This window comes from Spinacia oleracea, chromosome 5, assembly GCF_020520425.1.
Source record: "Spinacia oleracea cultivar Varoflay chromosome 5, BTI_SOV_V1, whole genome shotgun sequence".
Classification (NCBI taxonomy): domain Eukaryota; kingdom Viridiplantae; phylum Streptophyta; class Magnoliopsida; order Caryophyllales; family Amaranthaceae; genus Spinacia; species Spinacia oleracea.
The window spans coordinates 47,091,780-47,116,754 of record NC_079491.1 but is presented as its reverse complement, the minus strand read 5'-3'; the positions used below and the strand labels follow the sequence as shown (position 1 = coordinate 47,116,754).

The 24,975-nt window shown below is 32.9% G+C and overlaps 1 protein-coding gene across 5 annotated transcripts; it reads left to right on the top strand.

Annotated features, from left to right (window-relative positions):
- The first annotated feature begins 4,441 nt into the window (after positions 1-4,441).
- On the top strand, positions 4,442-13,883 carry LOC110776107 (protein GAMETE EXPRESSED 2). Of its 5 annotated transcripts, none has more exons than XR_008921914.1 (16): positions 4,442-4,718; positions 4,823-5,146; positions 5,474-5,812; positions 6,049-6,375; positions 6,621-6,892; positions 6,988-7,129; positions 7,628-7,936; positions 8,100-8,224; positions 8,505-8,722; positions 8,810-9,037; positions 9,226-9,458; positions 11,562-11,800; positions 12,428-12,508; positions 12,738-12,901; positions 13,206-13,294; positions 13,567-13,883. XR_008921914.1 is itself a non-coding variant. In XM_056830200.1 (14 exons), the coding sequence occupies exons 1-14, from the start codon at positions 4,640-4,642 to the stop codon at positions 12,839-12,841; spliced, it is 3,096 nt and encodes a 1,031-aa protein (XP_056686178.1). In that variant the 5' UTR covers positions 4,442-4,639; the 3' UTR covers positions 12,842-12,902. The 5 variants fall into 5 exon arrangements, 1 of the variants encoding a protein (XP_056686178.1); XR_008921913.1 differs by having other exon boundaries at positions 12,352-12,508; XR_008921916.1 differs by lacking the exon at positions 4,442-4,718 and having other exon boundaries at positions 4,836-4,944; positions 5,096-5,146; positions 12,352-12,508.
- Positions 13,884-24,975: the final 11,092 nt, after the last annotated feature.

Here is a 24,975-nt window from a genome sequence, read left to right as displayed (position 1 = left end):
CGCGTTGTTACAACAACATGTCACGACAGCAGGACGCGATCAGCCACACAAGAAGATAAGAAATCATTTGGCATCAAGTATGACACATAGAAATAAATATCTAACATTTTTAATTTCTTTGGTGATAGTGTTACACGAGGTCACGACACGACATGAGGTCACGACGGCACAACATGACGCCACGGCAGCAAGTCACGACAGCAGGACACGACCATTCCGGTTACCCCCATGACGACAAGAAGTTTCTTGTCGTTAAACATGTATGTATGACAACAAATTACCTTGATCATGACGGTACGCCCCGACGCCACGAGATGGCAATGACCGATGACACGACGCCACCAGCCTCTACTGAGAAAGCTAAGGAAATCGGAATGTCGAATAATCATCATCAATGACCATGATGACACATGAGTAACTTCTAAACTATTTTTCACACAGTTTCTCATTTCAATTCATTCATTGTTGTTCTCTTGTATTAATATGTCTCGTATTCAACATTCATCAAGTTAACTAATAAACTATTGCATCGCACCATGAATATCTCGATTTCTCTAATGACTAAATCATTTTATCAAATTGTTTCGAGGTAATTTGACTTGACAGGACGTTTAGAGGTTGCATCATGCTGGCACGCATGTACGACGTCAAATATATACAAACGTCATCATATCTGTGGCCGACTTCAGTCATGATATCTTCCTAAAGCCGCCACAGGGAGGCAAGATAATACATACTCCAGTTCAATTTAATATACTTGTTACAACTTTGAAATTTAACTAACGATGTGATACAATTTATTTTCATGGTGATCTTGTCGTGAGATTTTGGTAACAGGTACGACGCTAAGACAAATGTACAAACATTGGGGGCTCAACCACTATCACATGTCGAAATAGGCGGATAAAGAGAAGTCATTGGGTTTCCCAAAGACGACAAGTGATAGGACGTCAACCGATTAACAAGAAAGGATCAACCAATAAGTCGACCAACGTTAGAATGGACAATGTCAAGACCAGCGATGTGTCGACCTCATTCAACGTGACGGGACGACGCCAGATGTGACGACGGTGGTACAAGCGATGACAATGATCTCAGGAACGAAAACAAGATCGTCGACGAGAGGTGTCACGACATCAGGACAATGCTGCTGATTGTAGAATTGTCATCAAGGGACAGTCAGCGACACGACGTAATTTCGTTACACGAGCCCATATTAAGTAATATCTAACACTTACTTCGTGCGTTAATTAATTTATTACATTTTTCAAGACACTACGATTAAAGTTCAATTTCAGTTTTTGTTATCTGTCGCATTGAATATATCTTTCCAAACGCCATTATATTATATTTATGTTTCATCTTATTTATTTGAAAATCAACGCTAACATCGCATCAAGCGAACGTCCACCTCTACCTTTTCTATTCTCTACAGATCACTTGTTGACGATATCACCAACGACAACAGCAACGAACGACATCATCAGAAGACGACATCAACGAACGACGCTATCAACTACAAGCGACAACGTCTCCATGGTCACGACCCTTAAACTAATTGGATCCCAACGATGACATGTCGCTTCTAAGCGCGAATACTACAGACGACCCAGGTACTATTTATGCGCACATAACTTCGTTCTTTGAGTACCTCATAGGTGACATCTATTCCACAGCGAACAACAGAGACAGCGTAAAAGCTACCGACATGTATGCACCCCCGACGCTTGTCCAAACGCCTAACCAATCGCCAAATACAAAATAGAAAAACACATGTCTTTCCCCCTCAACACTGACCAAAAACAAAGCAAGCCCAGAATGCTCAAAACCTACTTAAATTGCTGTTCTAAGAATCCCATAGGCTAAAGTCTTATGCCATAGACTACACCATCAAAACATCTTATCCCTTGTCCTCGTGTTATAGAAAACCTTGCAAGCCTTCGACTCTTCCTGACATTCGTCATATGGCTGCTTCGAACCATCCACTTCATTCACCTGTAACCTCAACTTAATCGCCTGCCACCTACCCTCACACGACATTACTTCCGACTAAAATAATTCGACCTTATGCCCACTCGACGCGACTTCCCTCTCCAAATTCTTCGCATGACTACGAACAAACGAAGAGGATTATATCTCCTGCATACAATGGATGTCACACAACAGCGACAATAGAGGCACGCCTGTAAACATCAAACGGCCAACTAAGATACAACAGTCGGCCATGGCGCTCGTAAATACCAGACGACAGACTAAGATACAATAGTCGGCCATGACGCCTGTTAACACCAGAGTACAAACCAAGATACAACAGTTGGCCATGACACATGTTAACATCAGACGACAGACTAAGATACGACAGTTGGCCATGACGCCTGTTAACATCAGAGTACAAACCAAGATACAACAGTTGGCCATGACGCTCGTAAGCATTAGATGACGGACGAAGACACGAAGCTGGCCATGACGCCAGATACCTAACTAAAGTTACATCTTAACGTGTTTCCGAGCAGGCTTCTTAAGAATTACATTTTGTTGTCTTATGTTCGTTAAGCAAAACGATCCTTTCACAAGATGTCAGGTTTACATCAAAGTTGATGACACCAACGTCGACATGAAGACGCCAATATACGCATGACGACATCAAGTGTCAGAAACCATGGATGACTCCAAGTGGCGACGTCATTGATCATGATTAAGTATGGAAGACGACGGACAGGACGAAGACAATGACAGATTAGCATCGACAACAAATGAACGCGGTGATAGGCTTTGAAGATTATTTTCCTAACTTTCGGCTCGCTACAATTAGAAAAATGGGGGCTACTGTTATGGGTCGTTTCGTACCGCGCGTTTCGTGGTCGGTTCCTGTGTTTAAGGAGCAGTTGTAGCTGAGTCATGGAAGACTTGTTGGACAAGGTCAAAGAGGTTAGCAAAGATAAAGCAAACGGTTGGAGGAGATCAAGGAGTCAGTTGAGCGATTCAAGGAGCACTACTAGCACAACTCTCTCAACAAATACCGCACCTAAAGTCTTATATAAAGACCAACCGGATACCTCCCTAGAGAAGACAGGGCATTATCATCACACTATTCCCCTAATGCTACTTCTCCCGTAGCTCTGACAATTAACAAGAAGGAGCTTGTTTCTATTACCTCCACATAAGCATTCCACCATCACTTTCCATACATTAGCTACTATATTTTATTCCCACCATTCTCCTAATCATCACTGCCTAAGTCCCTTGGATGGAAAATACGTACTAACCAAATACTTTCTTCCTGATATATACTTCATGCCTCGGAATACCTAGCTTCTATCGTATTACGAGCGGTATTATCCCAATCTACCTACGATCCTATACGACCTTTTACTTATGGGTTATTATCAGCTACATTTATAGATACACGCAAATAAACATTGTATTTGTACTCAACTAGGCTTTTTACGCCCGCAACATAGTAGATTGGTGGACTCATTGCCACCCGCGGTTTTTATCCCTTTCGGGTTTTCCGCGTCACCATCTCTTGTCTCATCTCTCTTTATTTTCTGCCCTTTATTTCCTGTCATTTATTTGCTATATTTAATCTAGTCGTCTATGTCCCAACCAAAGGTCGACCATACGAAATTTGGCATAAACAGTAACTTTGCTAGAGTCGCTTGCAGTCAAGGATGTTCAGAAGTCAACACATGATGCAGAATCTATTTATTTACAAGCTTTGACAGATGCAAATTACTCTGCAGAATACTTCTAATGCTGCAATTTTATCGTGCAAAAAATGTTTTTAGCATCAATACTCTGGATAATGCCAATAATCCAATATTTTCCATAATGGGTTTCTGAATCAGCGTTTACTCAAAGGCTTCTTTTATCCCACTCACTCTGGAGTCAGGTCCATCTATAAAGCAGGAAAACATGCACAAAGCTGCTAAAAGATTAGCCTCCTGCTTGTACTCATATCACTTACTCTACAACATAACATTTTCCCCTAAAACCTCGGTACCAATATTTCATAACATGCAATAGCAGTTATAATGATGAAGCTGCTAATTAAAATTTAATTAGATTCCGATTTTTGTTTTTGTTTTTCGTTTCAACTTGTTCCAACAATTTACGTACAAGATATGCATAATTGTGATTGCATTATCGAGACGACTAGATCACTTGATGATTATACTCTGCATACTTTTTTTTTTCTTATAGTCCGCGTAGTAGTTACTGATACACTATTTAACATAACTGATTTTTTGCAAATATTATTAATTAGTAAAAGAATAAAAAAAATCCTCTTTAATTAATTAATTCCTTAAATTAAAATCAAGAAACGGTATTTTCTGTTTCTTGATCACCGACTTAACAGTTAACACCCCTACTACTGGTCTACTACTATAAAACAATCGGACAGAGAAAGATATTCATCAGTTTGGATAAAGTACAGCAACCCAACCCCTAGAAAGATATTCATCATTCACAATTTGATTTATATTTAGAAATTTCAAGTGCTTTTAAAATAAGTGTTACACCCTCAGAGGCAGTTAGGCAGTTACAGGAAATTCCCCGCCTAAAAGTTGCAGTTGCTGCTTTGAAAGAAGCATTAAAACTCAAATTACTGTCACAAAACCTCTAAATTTCTCTGACAATGGTCATTCAACATCAACTTGTGATTTATGGCTTCCTACTAGTCCTTTTCGCCTTCAGTCCAATTCTTGGTGACCCAAGTACTCATATTTCAGAATTCAGAATTCAGAATTCCCAAATGTCAGTAAAACAAATGTGTTCTCATATAGAAGATACTTATTTTTGGTTGCATTATGTTTTGCAGATGATGAATCGAAGCCGGCGTTCGTGTTCAGTTGGTTGGAAAACAAGGATACGTACATTGCAGGCGATACCATAACCATGAACATCAAAATACTTGGGAATTTTGATCCCCATTCTTATAATGTATCATTCAACCCTACAGTTTCCGTGAATGAAAAGGCGGGAAACAGCACTTATATATCTAGCTTATATTACAATTTTGGAGATGATCTTAACTCTTGGAGTATTTGTTTTGTTCCTATTCTTGCTGGGGTGTTTAATGTCCTCGTCACAGATGATCATTTTGGAGTTCTTGATTCTTCGCTTCATTTCTTTGTTAACCCAGGTAAGTCGCAATTTGGATTATACCCCCGGGTGCACAGTGTTCATCGTGCACCCTGTTGAACATTTATTGAAAATCTAATGAACATGGAGAATGATTTCAATGTACATGTATTAGTGAAATATTTAAACTATATGTTCTATGGATTTGAAATATATGTTCATTATCTATATGTTCTTTGGGTATGAATAATATGTTCTTTGTATTTGAACTATATGTTCATTTAAAACCAGGGTGCACAGTGAGCATTGTGCACCAGGGTGCATAAACCATAGTTTATATTATCTACATGGCTTTATAAGTGGACTTATATCACATTCGTTATTCAAGGTATAATGCACCCAGCTGTCTCTATTGTATCATGGATGGACTACGTGGATGAATTTGAAGCCGGAACAAGGGCTATGGTTCTGATACTTCCTAAAGATGCCTATGGAAACACCATTCCTTCAACAAATGCAGACCTGAATTCATATATCTTTAACCTTTCTGAATCCTTTGCAAATAATTCTGCTGTCAATGTCCTCAGTGTAACTTGTCTGGGTTGGAATAATCATGGTTATCTTAAGATTGAGTTTATTGCTTCATCAGCAGGAGATCTTTTGCTACAAGTACAAAGGCATAATCAAACTTTGCGAGGATCTCCCCTTCCCTTCAAGGTGCACTCAGGTTATACTACTCTTCCTGCTATATTGCTATTGAATGTTCTTCTGTTATTTAGACCTTGCTGAACATTCAACCCCATTAATCAGATGTTTGTCACTGTTGATTTATGTTTTCTGTAATATGTTACATGTTCCTACTTGGTTTTTTATGATACTGTCATCAATTCTTAGATGTTTTTACTGAGCTATTGTAGTTCATTTTAGTTGTATTGGTTTTGACACTAAATAGTGACGGAACAGGTCCAATTGATGTTTCCAAGTGTACAGCAAAGTGGAAATATGGCACAAACATATCACAGTATCAATCTGAAATGGAAATATTCATTTACCAGCTTGATCAATATGGAAATCTAGTTCCTGGATTTTATCCATTTGATGCAGAGATTTTCGACAAGACCACCAAACTGTCTATACCTGTACCAGATCTCAACTTCAGAATATTCTCCCCAGGAATCCAATTACTTTCATTCAGAGCATTGGAACCGGGAAACTTCCTACTCACAGTTTATGATGCAAAGCATAACACCAGCATCTCCAATATGCCTTATGAATTTATTGTTTCAATTGGTACGAAAGTGATATTAGCTAAAACTGGTTGAGTTGTTTTGTTTTCTTGTTCTTGAAGTTTCCTTCTCTTCTGGCATATCCTCTACGCTTGCAGTATGCTGCTGGTTCATGCACTGAAGCACCTGAGATTCCAATACTTTCTTCTTTTCTGCACAAAAGTCTATGAAATTCCTTGTTGTCAGCAATTACTAAAGGAACTTGTTTTACCTGTTTAGTTTAAATTTAGAGTTATGTTATATGAACAGGTAGCTGCGATGGGTTCAATAGCATCGTCAATGGATCTGGTTTGAATCATTCAGTTGCTGGACAAGAAGCAAGATTTTCAGTTTATCTGAAAGATGCTTATCAGTATCCCTGTCCAATAGAGATTAGAATGCTTCAAGTTCAAGTTGCATGTGTAGAAGAATCATATATGGTATTGCCTACAATTTATCCTCTAGAGGAATCAAATGGTATGGCTAATGCTATGAGTCCTTCTGAAGTTTCTCCTAGTCCATCCGTTGAACACAATCATAGTGTATGTTGAACAACATCTCAAGAATCGTATCATAACAACACCTTCCTATTGCTTTTCAAAACTCCAGACTAATAGAAGTTTTTTATTCATTGAAGACTATAGGTAATAAGGAAATTGTGGCACATACATATGGTGTACTATATACGCCTGAAAAGAGTGGACAGTACGACATTCTCATACTGTGTGGAAATATTCCATTGAATGGCGGTCAGTTGTGGAAAGAGAAAGTGATAGCAGGTACCCCCCATCTATCTGTGGTTTTCATAAAATGCATATTTGTGTGACTGTGAGAACAAAAAAGTCTGCAGTAGGAGATACTCTTCTCTCATCTTTTACAACTGAAAAATTGAGATAGCTAATATATAACTTCTGTCAGTAAGCAAAAACAATGTTATGTCCAGTGTAGTTGTGTTTCCTAGAATTTAAGATATTACCTTATCGTTGAGTAAACTTAATTTAGTATGTTGTATAGAATTAATCCATTTAATTTATGCCTCGTGAAAGCATGATATTTGTTATTGTGTACATAAATAAGCTCTTGATCGGTTACATTAGAGTTATTTTTTTAATTTTGGTTATAATCAAGGAAATAGAACCTGTAGGCTGTATCATCCTAATCTGAAACTACTGTTTTTTGGAGACAAGAGATTGTTTTCCATTTTAGTTGAGGATACATTATCTTGTATTCCTGAGTTTGAGTTATTTTAACAATGCTAGTTTCGGTATATGCAACAGGTGAGGTTAATATATCATTGTCAGGAGTAGTGAAATATGCACCGAAAGTACAGAAGCTAGTGAGGAATGAGGTGATCATTCAGCTTATGGATTCCTTTTCCAACCCAGTTTTGTCCCAGCAATCAAAGCTAAAACTGGAGATAGGTTCCATAAACCACTCGGATTTTATAACCTGGATGTTCCTGGACAATAACAATGGGTTGTATACAGGCCAATATCAGGCTAATGATACTGGCACCTATGAACTATGTGCAACATTTGATGGCAATAAGTTCTTACCTTGTCCTTTTGGGATCAATGTATACAGCAGTAAGTGCAGAATGACTAATTGTACCTAACTTTATTTGATACATTTATCAAAGTTATTTTTATTTTATTTTTGTTTAAAATTTTTGTTTCGTTCCTTTTTTTTTTTATTATTGTTGAAACAGATTCTTAGTACCTTATATCTATTTCTTATACTGTCTTGCAGGTGAATATTTTCCTAAAGCTCATGATGACTCAGTCTATGTATGGGAGGATGAATCAGTTGCTTTCAATCCCCTTGAAAATGATTACTTTGCTGGTGAAAATGCTACAATCGTTGAATTTTCTAATGTAGGTTTTTTTTTTATTTAAATGAGAATTTGTCTTTGATTAAGATTTCTGCTAGTGCAGTATGGATAAGATTTTCTTAGGATTTCTTGAATAACAAACCAAAGTTATCAATTCCGAAGATTGAAAAGGGAATAGCCATCTCTACATCCAGTTCAATCTCACTGAATTGGTCCTTATTCAAAATTTATAGATTTGGATAATCTTGATGTACGATATATAGTATCGAACATTTTCTTTCCTGGCTTGTTGCTCATTTTTTTTTTCTTTTATAATATGGCAGCCACATTCTGGTTCAGTGTTGCAGAGTGGTCTGCTTTTTAGATATACACCGTACAAAGGATTTTATGGAAATGACTCTTTCTCATATACTATACATGACCTGAATGGAAATACTGCTACTGCATCAGTAAACATTTCTGTACTTAGCATCCCACCTCAGCTCTTATCTTTGTCTACATCATGGAAGGGAAGTGAAGACGTTTTGTGTCCTAAATTTGGGTAATGAACTGCTACATTTTATTACATGATTGTTGTTAGTTACACAGTGTAGTTGATTTAAACTAACATGATTTTATTTTCTGGCAGTGGATTTCATGGTATTGAGGTTATATATCCTGATTCAGTGGAGAATATCTCTGTATCTTTAAGTGCAATCTCTGGAACAATATCCCTTTCCTCAATGATGATGCAATTTTGGGAACCAATATGGAGTGGATTTGTTGTGACTAAGGATGGTGAAGAAGCTAAGGCATTGACTTTATCAGGCTACGTGGATGTAATAAACATGGCCCTTCAGTCAATTCAGTATCTCGGGTATTTGGTTTCAATCAATATTATGATTCACGCTTATTTTCTGTCAACTATGTTGCCTATCTATAGTGTTTGCTGTTTTCAAATGGTTCTCATTGTTTAATCAAGTCCTTTTCCCTTCACCTATTGTACTTAAAGTTGTTTATTTATCCCCTTATGGAAATTATATTTTTATTTTGTACATTGATCAGGGATGAAGACTTTTATGGCGATGACACAATCATAGTCTCTGCAAGAAACAAAAATGGAGTTACTGATTTGAATATCACAATTTCTGTTGAACCTGTCAATGATCCTCCTTTTATCATAACCCCTGAACACATCATTCTGTATGAGAATGAAGATAGTGGATCATTGATATATGAGATGGGAAGGAATAAATTTGAGTTCTTAATTGGAGATCCAGATCTGCCTCACTTTCAAGGTATGTTTGTTAATATTCAGATTTGCCAGTGTGCCTCGCTAGAGGTTTCTTTAACTTATGATGAATGAATAATAGATAAAACCCAGGAACATACTCTAGGGTGTAACTGTATCAAAGGTTGGGTGCAAGTACGCTTATCTTTTGGTTCAATGTTGATATTCTTGTTTTTAAGGTTAGCCTAGATAAAGGAAAATCTTTTAGGAGAACTGCCCAAAGCCTAAATAAACTTTCGTCATTGTCATTAGTATTGTCAAACTACTCTTGGTCCCAACTACTTATTTTCTTCCTATTTCACCGCTCTATGCTTTACAATAAAATTTTAATCTCGGATTATGAAAAGGAGTAAATGTCAGAAGTTTATAAACATATCAGCAAATTGTTCTTCACTTCAACAAAACCTTAGATCCACACGGATTTGTAAGTTGAGTAAGATCTTCTCTTCTCAAATCTCACTATCCCATGATTAAGAGTAGTGGGATGACATCTTAAAACTTTCTTTTTGTTGTCTCTCTTTAAGAGTTTGCCTACTTCTTGTCTTAGTTAGAAAGAGTCTAGCTAACCAAAGTATTGGTGTTTTTAACTGTCTCTACTAAATTGTAGACATGTCTTTTTTTTTTCTTTTTTTTGGTCAATCAAAAATTGCACACAACCTAATCTTCATCCGATTTGCAAGCAAACCTACTAGGTAGGACACTTAGGAAACAAAGGGAAAAAACATACTAAGGCCAAAAAACAGACCAAGGAATGTTTACAAAGATGTAAACCAATTCCTATCGTTTGCATTCACTTTCCTACCTATCATTCCTACACTACACTTTATAGTCAGGTATGTTATTATTTGCATCACCTTTCCAAAGAAAACTTTTGCGGATGCTAATGATTTTATGTAGAACAACTTTTGGCAAAAGAAATATTTGAACCCAATAGCTATGGACACTAATCAGAACATAGTTTATTAGTTGAACTCTCTCTGCAAAGGAGAGGTTCCTTGTGCTCAGGCCCTGATTTTAAATACTATTTTTTTTTACTGACTTCTCACAACCGGCTGCTCTGAGATTTATAGTACAAATAGGGCAACCCTAGGAACCTAAAAGGAAATACTCCCGTGCTAAAGCCTGTCAAATCAGTCATTTTTGTAAGTAGATTTTACATTGTACATCTCAGATTTGCCTTTCTTGGCATGAAGGCCATAAGTGGAGTAGAAAAGTTTTAGACCTTTGAGAAATAAGTAAGTAGATTTTACTTCACCTTTACAAATGATTAAAAGATCATCTGCAAAGCAAAGGTGATTGATCAACTTAGTTATTATCTTGTACCAAAAGATTCCAACATGCAACTGGCCTATATTCACCGACAAATGCAAAACTTTTACCTTAGGCACCATCGTGATAATGGTGTTATTGATTTCTAAAGAAATCTTGAACAACATTGACAATATTGGGCTCCACCACTTCCCAATAATCCTTTTAACGTTTAACATTCTCTTGCTAAACCCTTTTAACGTTTTCTATGAATTTTACAAAATTCAAAGGTCCTTTTTTCCACTGCTCACGGGGTAAACTCTTAAAAGAGTTGGACTATGATCATATTCCCCTTCTGTCATGAAGGACACTTCAGCAGTAGGTAGAAGATCCTTCAAAGCATCATTTGACAAGACTCTAACAAGTTTACAAAACACTCTCCTGGCATCACCTTTCTTATTTTTCCATGTAAAATAATTCCCAGAAGCTTTTATGTCGATAATTAAACAGTAACCCATGCATTCCCTTACCTCATTCAATCTCAGCAATTTGTCCTTGTTTTTTTGTAGCTTGGTCCATTTTGACAGGTTCACCAATAAAGCCAACCATTTTGTAAACACTCTTCTCACCCCAATACAGATAATCAAGGCCAGCAAGTTGTACCCACATAGGAACAGTTTTGACATCTTCCTTGTGAACACTAATGTCTGGATTCCATGATTTAACCAGAGACTTCTTGTCAAAAAAATGAAAACCCCCCTTTAGAACTTGGGTATTGCTCTCCATGCTCTAATAATGTCAATTTTTTCACCTAATTTAATGTTTCTCAAATCTAATAATATTCCTGCTTGTAATAATACAGGGAACAAGTCTGACTTTATGGTTATATTTTCCATGGAAGTAACTTCTGGAATTTTAGAAGCCATCCTTCCAGTACAACTTATCAGTACCACTGAACTCAAGCTTAAAAATAGTTACCAGTGGCAGCCGCTTCAGACTTTTGTCACCATTTCAGATCACTTGGTGGTCAAGGCTAGAGGTTTGAGATTTCAGGCAACAGTTGATGATTGTAATAACATAGTCAGGCAATTAAAATACCATGTAAGTCTATACTTGTGCTCACTTTTTTGTTGTTTTTTCATAGTTTAACTGATAAAAGGAAATTCTTGATTGATTCAGTTCTAATAAATTGATTACATAGTAGAATTCATTAGTTTAACGAAAGAGAAACTATAGCATAAGGTGAATTATAAGTCGTACTACCAAGTGAAGTCACCAAGTATTTAGAGATTGTATATGCTCATAGAATACGAAGTACTTGATCATGTTATCAGTGATTATTAACTGAGGAGTTGAGCATAACTCCTAAAACTCGTGTGTAAGAGAATTCCTTTTCACATTCACTAAGTCGTAGTGAGTCTATTTTGAAATTTTCTTTCATATTCTCAGCCATGTTAATTGTTGTGACGAATTTCAATCATTTTTCTAGCTTTTTTTTATCTTTAAATGTGTGACTAAATTATGTCCTTTTCTTGTATTGACTTATAAGTATAACACAATATGTACCTTTAATTTTGTGCCAAAAAAGCAAAGACATGTCTTGTATATTGTTAGACATTTATTTATACAATTGACTACATCTTTTTTTACAGGCTATTGAATATGTTGCAATATTAAAAATGGTGATGAATGACATGGGAAACTACGGATGTTTTCCTAATTGTGCAGAAAATATATCAAAGTTTCTTCTTACAGAGGTTAATGTCAATCTTATCAAGAGAAGGCCACTGAATTCTAAGGCAACACACGGTACTAAACATATAACTGTATCCATAATATATACACTTTTCTCGTGTCTATAGTTAGCAGGCATTAGTGAAATTTGTTCACATAATTAATCGGTAAGCCATTGTTGAAGTTTTCTTTCCCATTTAGCACCTTGATGAGAATCTTAGCAGCTAAGGCCCACATTGTTCAGATATAATTGGTTATTGTTGTGTTGTTTCTAACACAAACTTGATTGGTTACTATATCACAGCTCTTGGATTCATGATCATTTTGGAATTTATTGGGGTGCTTTCCCTTGGAGGATTATTGCTATTTTACACATGTCGATGTGGAATTTGTCTAATAAATGAGTGACGAGGCCATAAGACCAAGAAAGATGACAGAGTTTGCATTCAAACATCTAGTAAAGGAATGGTGAGAGCTTTGTTAGTTTTCCTCTTAGCATCTGTGCATGATCACGATCACTACTGACACACGGAGTAAAAGATTTTGCAGCCCTGATCCCTCCTTAAAATCACGTACCTCCCCTTGAAATGGTGCAAAAGAGCATCCTCGTTATAAATATTATAAGTCCTTGAGTCGGTTCAAGTGATTTGCATGTTCATGTTAGTCTGTTAGAATACAAGATTACTTTTGTTGTCATTATTTGTAGAGTTATTCTTCAAGTGATTTGCTCATTCTCAGTTACTTTTTTTTGTTGTTGTTGTTGCTGAAATAGGAAAAGAAAACAGAAAATGAGACCAATGCTGCTGGAAATTGTCCCTGTCTACTCTTGTCAAGAGCTAGGCCATTAAATTTTCGCCAAAGGTAACAACTACAGTAACAAATTGACTTATTATAGGATGTTCATCTAGAATAAAATGTCGCTTATTACTTGTGGCAATTGCAACTTCATTCATCAAGCCTGATGCCTAATGGTATATAAGATTAGTATCAAAACAACTTACCAGTTTATTTTTAAACATTTACATCGTAGGATATGATTGAGGATTGAGGATTGAGGGTGCTTTATGTTTCATTGTAAGGTGTTTATCACTTGGTACATTGCTTAATGTTTGATTGTTAGTTGAAACATTCAGATCACGGTACCAAAGTATTCATGGAGCTTTAACGGAAGATAGTAACAAGAGTTGGCCAAATCGCACAAAAGAATTCCAGTCACTTTCTATTGAGAAAAGTACAAGTTTAAAGGTGTAATTGCCAACAATATTAGGAGGGGGGGAAATGTGTAGGAACACATGGATATGAGTGTTGTAGTAGTTGTTTGTTAGTAGTGAAATTATATAGGATTACAATGAGTTGTATCTTTTTCTTTAGGATATTATACTCCTAATTACTCACTGATAGAATATGTATTTATTTATTTAGTAAATATCATGTTTAAATTAGTTTCTAATTTTCATAATTAGTAACCTTAGATTGCGCTACATTGTAACTGATAGTTTGTATATATTGACCTTAGATAATCAATAATAATTCATGGAATTATTTCTCACATGGTATTAGGTTAGGTTAGCATCCTAAACCTAGTCGTCGCCCTCCTCTTCTCCTTCTCCATTCTTCGACCTCCATAGCCATGGCAGAAGCTTCAAAGTTACACCCATCCCTCACCGTAACCAACGTAAAATCCCTCATTCTGATCACTGCCACCGGAATGACGGATTTTCCCTCCACCAGTGCCTACATCAAGGAAAAAACCCAAAAGATCACACTGAAAATAAAATTAATCTAACTAGTTGTTTTTCGAAAAACAGTAAGTTGAACTTGTAATTTGACATTCTTAACTTTACTGGAACTAATCACTAGAGTCGAAGACAAAGCTTCCAAGTTCTTGATTTCAACTTCGTTATACACAAGATTGTCCACGTGTTGCATCTTTTTCTTCTTCAAATTCAACACAGAAAAAGTGCTTATTTCAATAAACAGGAAAAAAAAACTTTCAAAAAGAAAACATATTGTGAAGTTAAAAAAGAAACACAAAAACGAAATAAAACCGCACACTTGCAGAAAACAGAATTACCACATCAACATTGGTGATGAGAAAGCCATTGTTGGGACCATCAATCCACTCTTTCCAACAAACCAGAAGTTGATCCATAGTAACAATGTCATTTGAATCTTGCCAAAGAAGATATAGAGTTGACTAACAAAAAGGAAAAAGAACAAATTAGAACAAAATGAACATGTCTTAACTTTTACTAAAGATTTCTTAACTTGTACTAAAAATTTCTTAATGTTTACTGAACTATTGAAAAATAAATTCTAAAAATTATATGAACAAACAGAATAAACAACAAAATAAGAAACTCAAACTTGGTCGGACACAAAAGAAATTTAGAAGAAGTTGAGGAATAATGCACTTCTTTGCATTTACCATCAAGGCCCAACACTCGATAATTGACAAAAAGATCTCTTGATCTTCAGCAAGTGACACCATATCTTCTCTTTCAATGATATATACTAGATCGAACCAGACCAACTTTTCACTAAAACAAAATTCAAAAGTAAAATTTAGCATTTATGGAGTAGAAGTTAGCATTAATAGAATAAAAGTTAGGTTAAATAAGGTAACAAGGTTAAGAGGCTTACTTTTCATTAACTGTGGCATAATCATCAAGAAGGAAATAATCAGCAACGTCTTGGTACATTTGAGGCATACGTTATATGCGCTTCTTGTAGGATTGCATGAAATGTGCAACAAGGAGTGGTGCAACATTAAATGGACCACACGGAATTGAAATTTTAGCCTTGCCATTATATTAAGCAAAATAAATAATAGAATGATACCAAACGGTTTCACTATACGCTATTATTTCATTTCCACCAGTCAAGAGTTGCAATAGGCTGCTGAGTTGGGCCTGCATTAGTAGTAAGAACTGAGTTCTGATCAGGATGTCCATCAAGCTCGTGAGTTGGGCCTGCATTGGTAGCAAGAACAAGATTTTGATCAGGCTGTACATCAACCTTGTCCCTTGGGCCAACATTAGTAGCAAGAACGGGATTTTGATCAGGTTGTACATCAGCCTCGTCCCTTAGGCCAACATTAGCAGCAAGAGCGGAATTATGATCAGGTTGTACATCATCCTCGTCACTTGGGATGACATTAATGTTATCAAGAACATCTTGAATTTGAACATGTGGACTAGCATTCGGCTTAGGAACTGGAATCTGATTTGTTGCATTAGGATTTTCATGACAAGCTACATTCTTCAAACCTCCTAGTAGATTCTGAACTGAAACTATAATCTCAGCCAAATCTTGCATCACGAGATAAAACTTTGAATTCAAATTTTGAGTAAGCAATGATAGAGATGAAGTGTCTTTCACTCCTCATATATCTTCATGTTGTTTCAAATAGAAACCTGTAATAACCTACAAATTCCTCTTCATCTTCAAAATATTTTCATGCATTTCCTTCAAGATTCAGTAAAAGTTAGTATACATGAAATAAAAGTTAGACTTTTGTATTAAAAAATTTCCTATTCAAAGTAAAAGTTAAGTTTAATACAGGTTCATTTTTCATAACTTTTACTTCACTAATTTTAACTTTTACTTGACAAATCTTAAATTCAACAAATATACATAAAAAAAAACTTTAAATAAAATATAAAATGTAAAAGTTAAACTATTTGATATAAAAGGTGGCTTATAAAAAAGTAAAAGTTATGTTTAATATGAAGGTATATTTTCTTAACTTTTAGAACAATGTCCTTAACTTTTTCTTGACTAATCTTAACTTTTACAAAAAATTTCATAACTTTAACAAAAATACATAAAAAACCTTAATGAAACACAGAAAGAACTGTACAAACTTGAGAAGAAACTTACATCAGATGTGACAGAATGAATTTTAGAATCCAACATGTCACCATCAGGAATAATGAACCTTATATACCGACTATCATCATCAGCATCATCACTATCATATAAACCAGCTACAACATTATCCCCAGAACCTATCCGATTAAACCCATCTTCAAAGCCCAATTCCCGACACACAAGATATGTACTGGTTCTTGGATACCACAACCGAAGCAAAGCGAATCCTTTTCCAAAACAATCGTATCGTGAACTTTGTTACCAGACCAATGCTTGATCAAGGGCAGGCTACAACTCTCAGCAACGCCCCTAAATTGAAGGCAATGGAAATTAATACAAGACTTCTAAAAGCAACAAGCATCCACCTACATTACCCTAACTCCCAGAATCATTATACTTCCTAATTGCCCGACATAGCCTCTCATGAACATATTCACATCAATCATAGTTCATAATTTCGTCTACATCCTCTAGTACTTTAACTAAACTCAAATCAACAGTCTTATTAGCTACACGTGCGAGAAAATTGCAAACACAAGCATGACAAAAATTCTTTTGAACATATACCCACCATCAACTAATGCAAGTTACTTCAGCCTCCAACTTATGTACAGGAATGACTCCATTTTCCTTAACATTAAAGTATTCCCCTCATTTGCTTTTCAATTTAAGATATTTACTCTTGGTGTTGTCTACAATAGACCTATAAGAACGAAATGGGAGAAGGAAAACATCATGCAAATCATAAGAATCGAGAATAAAGTCCTTATGAGCTATTACGAATAGCCAACTCACGGGGTCAAAGTTATGAATCAACCAAGGCATCATGGTTGTATCTAACCTACTACATTGTACGGGTAAAGACAACAACCCACCAAACGTGATTTTCCTAAATTCTTTCTTTTGGTACGATAAAACTTACAGATGATTGCTTCAGGAACATTGGGTCTTAACTGAGTACTGATGCTTATGTTACATCAATCCCCTAGCTTCCAAGCTGAAAAAAGGGTAAAATATTAAGTTAAGACTATTTGCATTAAAAGTTAACTTATTAAAAGTAAAAGTTAGGTTTGAGATGAGGTAAGACTTACTTAACTTTTATTCATAACTTTAACCTACACAACTACAACTTTAACCTACACAACTAGAAGTTTTGAAATAAAACATAATAGAGGATCTCACATTTGAACATCGAGGTCAGATTCAACATCATCATCAACAGCATGAACCTCAAGCTTCACCCTCACCTTCTTCTCAACCATCATGTCTTCTTCCCCATCACCTTTTTTGAACAACATGAACCTCAGCCTTCACCCTCGGCTTCTTCTCAAACAACCCCGTCTTCTTCTCAGCCATCCCTATCTTCTTCTACATCACCCTTGATTTCTTTGTTGCACCCGCCCTTGCTAAAGACGATTTCCTCTTCCTCCCGGTAAAATCATCATCAAGATCAAACTCATCATCGTCCCTGCGACCTCTTGTCTCCTCACCATCATCATCGTCATCACCATTATCATCAGACTCGCATGTTGTCTCACTACCAGTATCATCAGCATCACCATCATCACTGCCTCCAGAATCTTTAGCATCATCACTGCCTCCTCTCTCACCATCAGACTCGCCTCCATTGACCTCCTCCGGACTAATATTACCCTCCTCCTAATTTACTTCCTGATCATCTACATGTTCCTCCTGTAAAAGAAACATCCTTACTCAGTAAAACACGCCTCCTGTTAACAAACTTACCAACTCTAAACTTAATTCGCCATAATTCATTTAAGCCCTAAAATGTAAAATAAAACCACAGAAATTAACAAAAAAAAAATCGCAACAAACAAGCACAGAAAAACAAAATTGCAACACCTAAAGAAACAATCAATAAAACCTATTAGAAAACCTAACCAAAACACAACATTGAAATCATAGACAAATATGCAAAAATATGAAGAACAATCGATAAAACCTAAATCAAAACTAAAATATCAAAAAACCAGAAGACGGTTTTTTTTTTAAAAAAAAAAAACTAACCTTGAAGAACAATCAAGGAGCAAGACGCATCCAAATTCGAAGAAGAAATCGCAACAGAATCGCAGAAAAAATCGCCTTAAATCGCTAGATAAAAAGAGAGATAAAGGAGAGAAAAAAGAGAGATAACTCGTTGAGGAGAGAGAAAGAGCAACTGAGCGTTGAGTAAACCACCCCCTTTGAAATTGAAAATAAATAAAAACAAAAATAATTCAAAAAATGGATTCATATTGTGAGTCAACTGGACTTGTCTAAAATAGGCTTGATGTACGCAATACAATAAATTACTTTACACCCTTTATAACAAGATTTTATGAGTTGTTTAATCTATACTTATTCCACTTAATTCTTTGTTTAATAAAATCAACTCACCCAAATAATAAAATACAAAATACAGAAGAATATTGTTTTACTTCATCTGTATTTTATTAGGAGTCATATGTTGACAGACACACATATTAAGGAAGGAGAATTGAATCTAATAAAAATAATAAAGCAAGTGGGGAGAGAGTAATAAACAAATAGAAAAAATATGATGGAAAAAGTATTTTAATCAAAGTAGAGATGAGGTTTATTGTATTGGTGGTCCCTAGAGGAAATTTAATATCTCTATTCTATAAGGGAACACCTGAGGTTATTTTAGTAAATACACTTTTGGTGTCTCCCTATAGAAAAATCTAACATGCCCCTACTAACCATAAATTATATTAACAATAAGTATTAAATACAATAAAAATGAAAAAAAAATCAGTCAATAGTCACAATAAATAACGTCATAAAGGGAAAAAGTCAGAAATAAATAAGGAAAACTACAAAAGAATAACTTAATCACAATAAAGATTGCGTATGCCCAACCACAAATTACGCCACTAATGAAACATCAAGTAACAACTAGCAAAAAGTCAAAATTAAAAAAGATTTTTTTTACCAAATACTTAATTACAACTAACTTAACCACCAAATTCAGGACCAATAATTAAAAAAGATTTTTTTTTTTACCAAATACTTAATTACAGCAACTAAACCACTGTAATGACACAAAAATAATAATAAAAACAAAAAAAAGGTCAAAAAGTCAATCAATTATCCCTTAATTTTCTCCCCCATAATGTATGTTTGTTAATGTTAAATTGCTAATAATTTGGGAAAATATGACAAAATTCGTTATTTCTCTCCATTTTAATTCATAACCCCTTAATTCTATCCATGTTAATTTATATATAGAAAACCTATGCTGCAGTCCAAATGGTGGAACAACGCTCAATGGTGCAGTCCAAATAATTCACTCAACAACATTCTTTCTCTACTCGCTATTAAAACCTAATTTTCGAATTATTTTTTCAATTTCTTTAAGAAAAAAACCAATCAACTTCCGAAATGCAATTTTCCAATTTCTCTAACAAACATACTATTTATATGTTAATTTTCTTTACTTTAGTACTACAATTTAGATTTTTTGTCATATAATATGTGTATTATATTGTTTAACTATGTAAATGCTTTTAACTAAAGATTATATCTATTTTTTTCTTCATATGAAATTTTTGAATAATTTTTCTACTATATTATTTATTGTGATTATACGTCATAACACAATTTTTAGTTTTTATATAATCGTGCACGTATAGCGTGCATATAAGACTGGTATTAAATATGAGAAGATGAAGTAGAAAAGTTATATAAAAAATATAATGAAATTCTAACTCATAATAAAATAGAGAGATTTCCTTCAATATTGCCTAAAGAATGCTAAATTCCCAAAACACACCACTTTATAACTTATTTCCCACCATACCGACCAAGTCAGCAATCAAACCGGTCTATATTTTTTTATTAATCGGCGATAAACCGCCAACTGAAATAGCGGTTGACACACATAAACCGCTATTTCAATTAGCGATTTAGGCCTTGTTCTCTTCACCTTGTCATTGTTACTTATTGGATCAGATTTTATTAAATCAGACCAGACCAGACAAAACCATGCCTTTCTAATTACTTATTATTATTATTATTATTATTATTATTATTATTATTATTATTATTATTATTATTAATAATTAACAATTACTCCGTAGTAACTAAAAATTAACAATTAATAATAATAAGTAATCAAAAATTAATAAATAATAATTGTTTATTTATAATTAATAATATAAATTATTATTATTTATTATAAAAAAAATTAATAAAATAACTACTAATTACCAATTTTCAATTATACATTATACATTATACATTATTAATTATCAATTATCAATTATTAATTATTAATTATTAATTATTAATTATTAATTAATAATAATTAATATTATTACTTATTAATTATAAATTACTAATTACTAATTGTTAATTGCTTATTATTATTCATTAATTATTAATTATTAATTATTATTTATTACTCATTATTTATTATTTATTATTTATTATTATTATTATTTATTATTTATTATTTATTATTTATTATTTATTATTTATTATTTATTATTTATTATTTATTATTTATTATTTATTATTATTATTATTATTATTATTTATTATTTATTATTTATTATTTATTATTTATTATTTATTATTTATTATTTATTATTTATTATTTATTATTTATTATTTATTATTTATTATTTATTATTTATTATTTATTATTTATTATTTATTATTTATTATTTATTATTTATTATTTATTATTTATTATTTATTATTATTATTATTATTATTATTTATTATTTATTATTTATTATTTATTATTTATTATTTATTATTTATTATTTATTATTTATTATTTATATTATTATTTATTATTATTATTTATTATTTATTATTTATTATTTATTATTTATTATTTATTATTTATTATTATTATTTATTATTTATTATTTATTATTTATTATTTATTATTTATTATTTATTATTTATTATTTATTATTTATTATTTATTATTTATTATTTATTATTTATTATTTATTATTATTATTTATTATTTATTTATTATTTATTATTTATTATTTATTATTTATTATTTATTATTATTATTTATTATTTATTATTTATTATTTATTATTTATTATTTATTATTTATTATTTATTATTTATTATTTATTATTATTATTTATTATTTATTATTTATTATTTATTATTTATTATTTATTATTATTTATTATTATTATTTATTATTTATTATTTATTATTTATTATTTATTATTTATTATTTATTATTTATTATTTATTATTTATTATTTATTATTTATTATTATTATTTATTATTTATTATTTATTATTTATTATTTATTATTTATTATTTATTATTTATATTTATTATTTATTATTTATTATTATTATTTATTATTATTATTTATTATTTATTATTTATTATTTATTATTTATTATTTATTATTTATTATTTATTATTATTATTTATTATTTATTATTTATTATTTATTATTTATTATTTATTATTTATTATTTATTATTTATTATTTATTATTTATTATTTATTATTTATTATTTATTATTATTTATTATTTATTATTTATTATTTATTATTTATTATTTATTATTTATTATTTATTATTTATTATTTATTATTTATTATTTATTATTTATTATTTATTATTATTATTATTATTTATTATTATTATTTATTATTTATTATTTATTATTATTATTATTATTATTATTTATTGTTTATTGTTTATTGTTTATTGTTTATTGTTTATTGTTTATTGTTTATTGTTTATTGTTTATTGTTTATTGTTTATTGTTTATTGTTTATTGTTTATTGTTTATTGTTTATTTACTTCCTCCATTTTTTTTAATTGCACCATCTAGGATTTCACGTTTGCCAATGCACTATTTTAACAATTAATATCTCTCATTCTACAGTTTAAAAAATAATAAAATTTTGATAATTTGAAAGTATATTTCGATACAAATCTAACAAGATCCCACATGAATATATTTTTCCTTACATATAAATCACAAAAAATAACTATATAAGAATATGTGAATAATACTAAAATCAAGATGGTGCAATTATTAAAAAATGGAGGAAGTATTATTTATTATGTATTATTTAATATTTATTTTATATATATATATATATATATATATATATATATATATATATATATATATATATATATATATATATATATATATATATATATATATATATATATATATATATATATATATATATATATATATATATATATATATATATATATATATATATATTTACCAATATATATATATTGGTAAATTAGAGATTTTATTAACCAAAAAATAGGAAGTTAAGTACAACCATCAGAAACATCAGGTGAAACCTAAAATACAAACTACCTTTCAAAAAAAAGAAAGGAAGAAAGACATAAAAAAAACACCAAACACCAGGCCTAAGAAACACCAGCAGACCTAAGAAACAACAGAAGGTCACAACTAACAATCATTACCTACATCAATAGTACTGAGGCACCAACGCTGAAGCTTCTTATTCATTAAGCTTCTAGCACAAATTTGCAGCTTAATCTAAGTAGACAATCTCTGAAAATTCTGCTTAATCTTCTTGAATTTTCTGTAATTTCGTTCTCTCCAAATGCTGTGAACAGTGATGCTAAGAGACATCCTGTAAACTTGATGAAGAGGAGAGTTGGAGTTGAACCTGGTATTGACAATCTGCAACTCAGTAGCCCAGTCTTCCGCAGCTCTTGATATACCAAGCCATCTCAAAACATGTGATAAAAACACTCTTTGGGGGGGCAGTGAAGGAAATAATGCCCTTGGTCCAAGTATGCATTCTATGTTAAGTCTAATAAATGCGGTTCAATATTAATTAACAAGTTAATAATTCAGTGAGATCAAGTGAGCTGAATGCCTAGCTAGAGGCCGCTTCAGTTCAAGTGGAATTAATGATATTAATCCACAGCTTACTCTTGACTGAACCCGTAGGGTCACACAAATAGTACGTAAACGGATCAAGTATTTAATGGCATTAAATACTCCATCTATGGATATTCGGAATCGACGGATCTTGGTTTCAGTGGGAGCTGGGATCGTCACAGGCAAGGAATGAATGCTCCGGAAACGATGATATTGCCGGAAACGGAAATATGGATCGTATCGGAAATATAAATATTATCCAAGTCGTAGATGTTGCCGGAAACGGAAACATGGTACGTATCGGAAAATATTATCGGAAATGGAAATATTGCCGGAATCGGAAATATTGCCGGAAACGTAAATATTGTCAGAATCGGAAATATTATCGGAATCGGAAAATAATTCCGGAAACGGAAATATTAAATATTTGTTCGAAACGGAAATTAATTCCGGAATCGGAAATATTAAATATTGTTCGTATCGGAAATGAATTCCGGAATCGGGAAATTAATCGGAAGCGTTTCGTACGAATTAGCAACGGACGAGGCCTGCCAGACGAAGGCCCAACACGAAGCCGGGCCATCGCCCAGCAAGCCAGCGCGCCACAACGCACCAGCCAAGGCTGCGCCAGGCCCACCGCAAGGCAGGCCCAGCGCGCGCCAACGCTGCGGCAGCGTGTGGGCCTCGCAGCAATGGGCTGCGAGCTCGCGGGCTGCGCGCGCGCGTATGGCGCCCCTCGTGGACTGCTGTGCGTGCGTGTGTGTGTTGGTGTGCTATACGAATCCTAAAGCCATCAGGTTTCGACTAATGATTAAATTCCTAAACCTAAAAAAATGAATTAATTAAATAAGAATTCTATTAGGATTCTAGTTTAATTAATTCGTATCCTAATAGGATTACGATTCCCTTTCCATACCTCTATAAATAAAGGCCTAGGGTCATTAATTTGTATAGAGTATTCAAGTATTCAAAGTGATTTTTGAGAGCAAAAATTCAGTCATACAATTGCCTATACTAGCCGAAAATTCTAAGTACCTTAAGGGCGATCCTAGTTGGTCAAGCTTAAGGCGGATCCGGACGTGCTGTGGACTATCTACGGAGGGACGACACTTGGAGTCCTAAAGACTTGTTCTTGTTCGGTTCGGGCGCAGCTAGGGAAGGCACGCAACAAAGTGTATGCATCTAAACTATGCTAAATGATTATGTGTAAATAATATGCTTTCCTGGATTTATGGTTTTTCCGCATGATTTATGTATTGTCATATGTATCATAACCTAACAGTGGTATCACGAGCCTCTTATTATTTTCATAATCTAAATTGCATGAACATGGTTAAATATTACAAATTTGCAAGAATTAAAAGGGGTGATTAATTTTCGTAATTGTTAATTAATTGCAAATTGCGTTTATTTAATTATACGTACGCAGTTTTTCGGCAGTTTCTTCGTTACTCATCCAAATCGAGTGATTTTTGTGTCAATTCCGCATGTAAAAGGCATTCTAAAATTTTGACAAAATTAGTATTTTTCGGCCGAACCCAGAATTCTCAAATTCGAAGCCTAACTATGACTTTTCGGAGGTTTTAGTTTTTCGAATGCAAAATTTCGTAAATTTAAGATGTTAAATTAAATATTTGCGATTCTTGTTGATAAATCTTGAATTTTTGATTGACCTACTATATATGTTTAACAAGTTTGAATGCCCAGCCTTGTTAATCATGCAATCTAATTTGTAATTATGATTAATTTGTTGAAAATTGGAATAATTT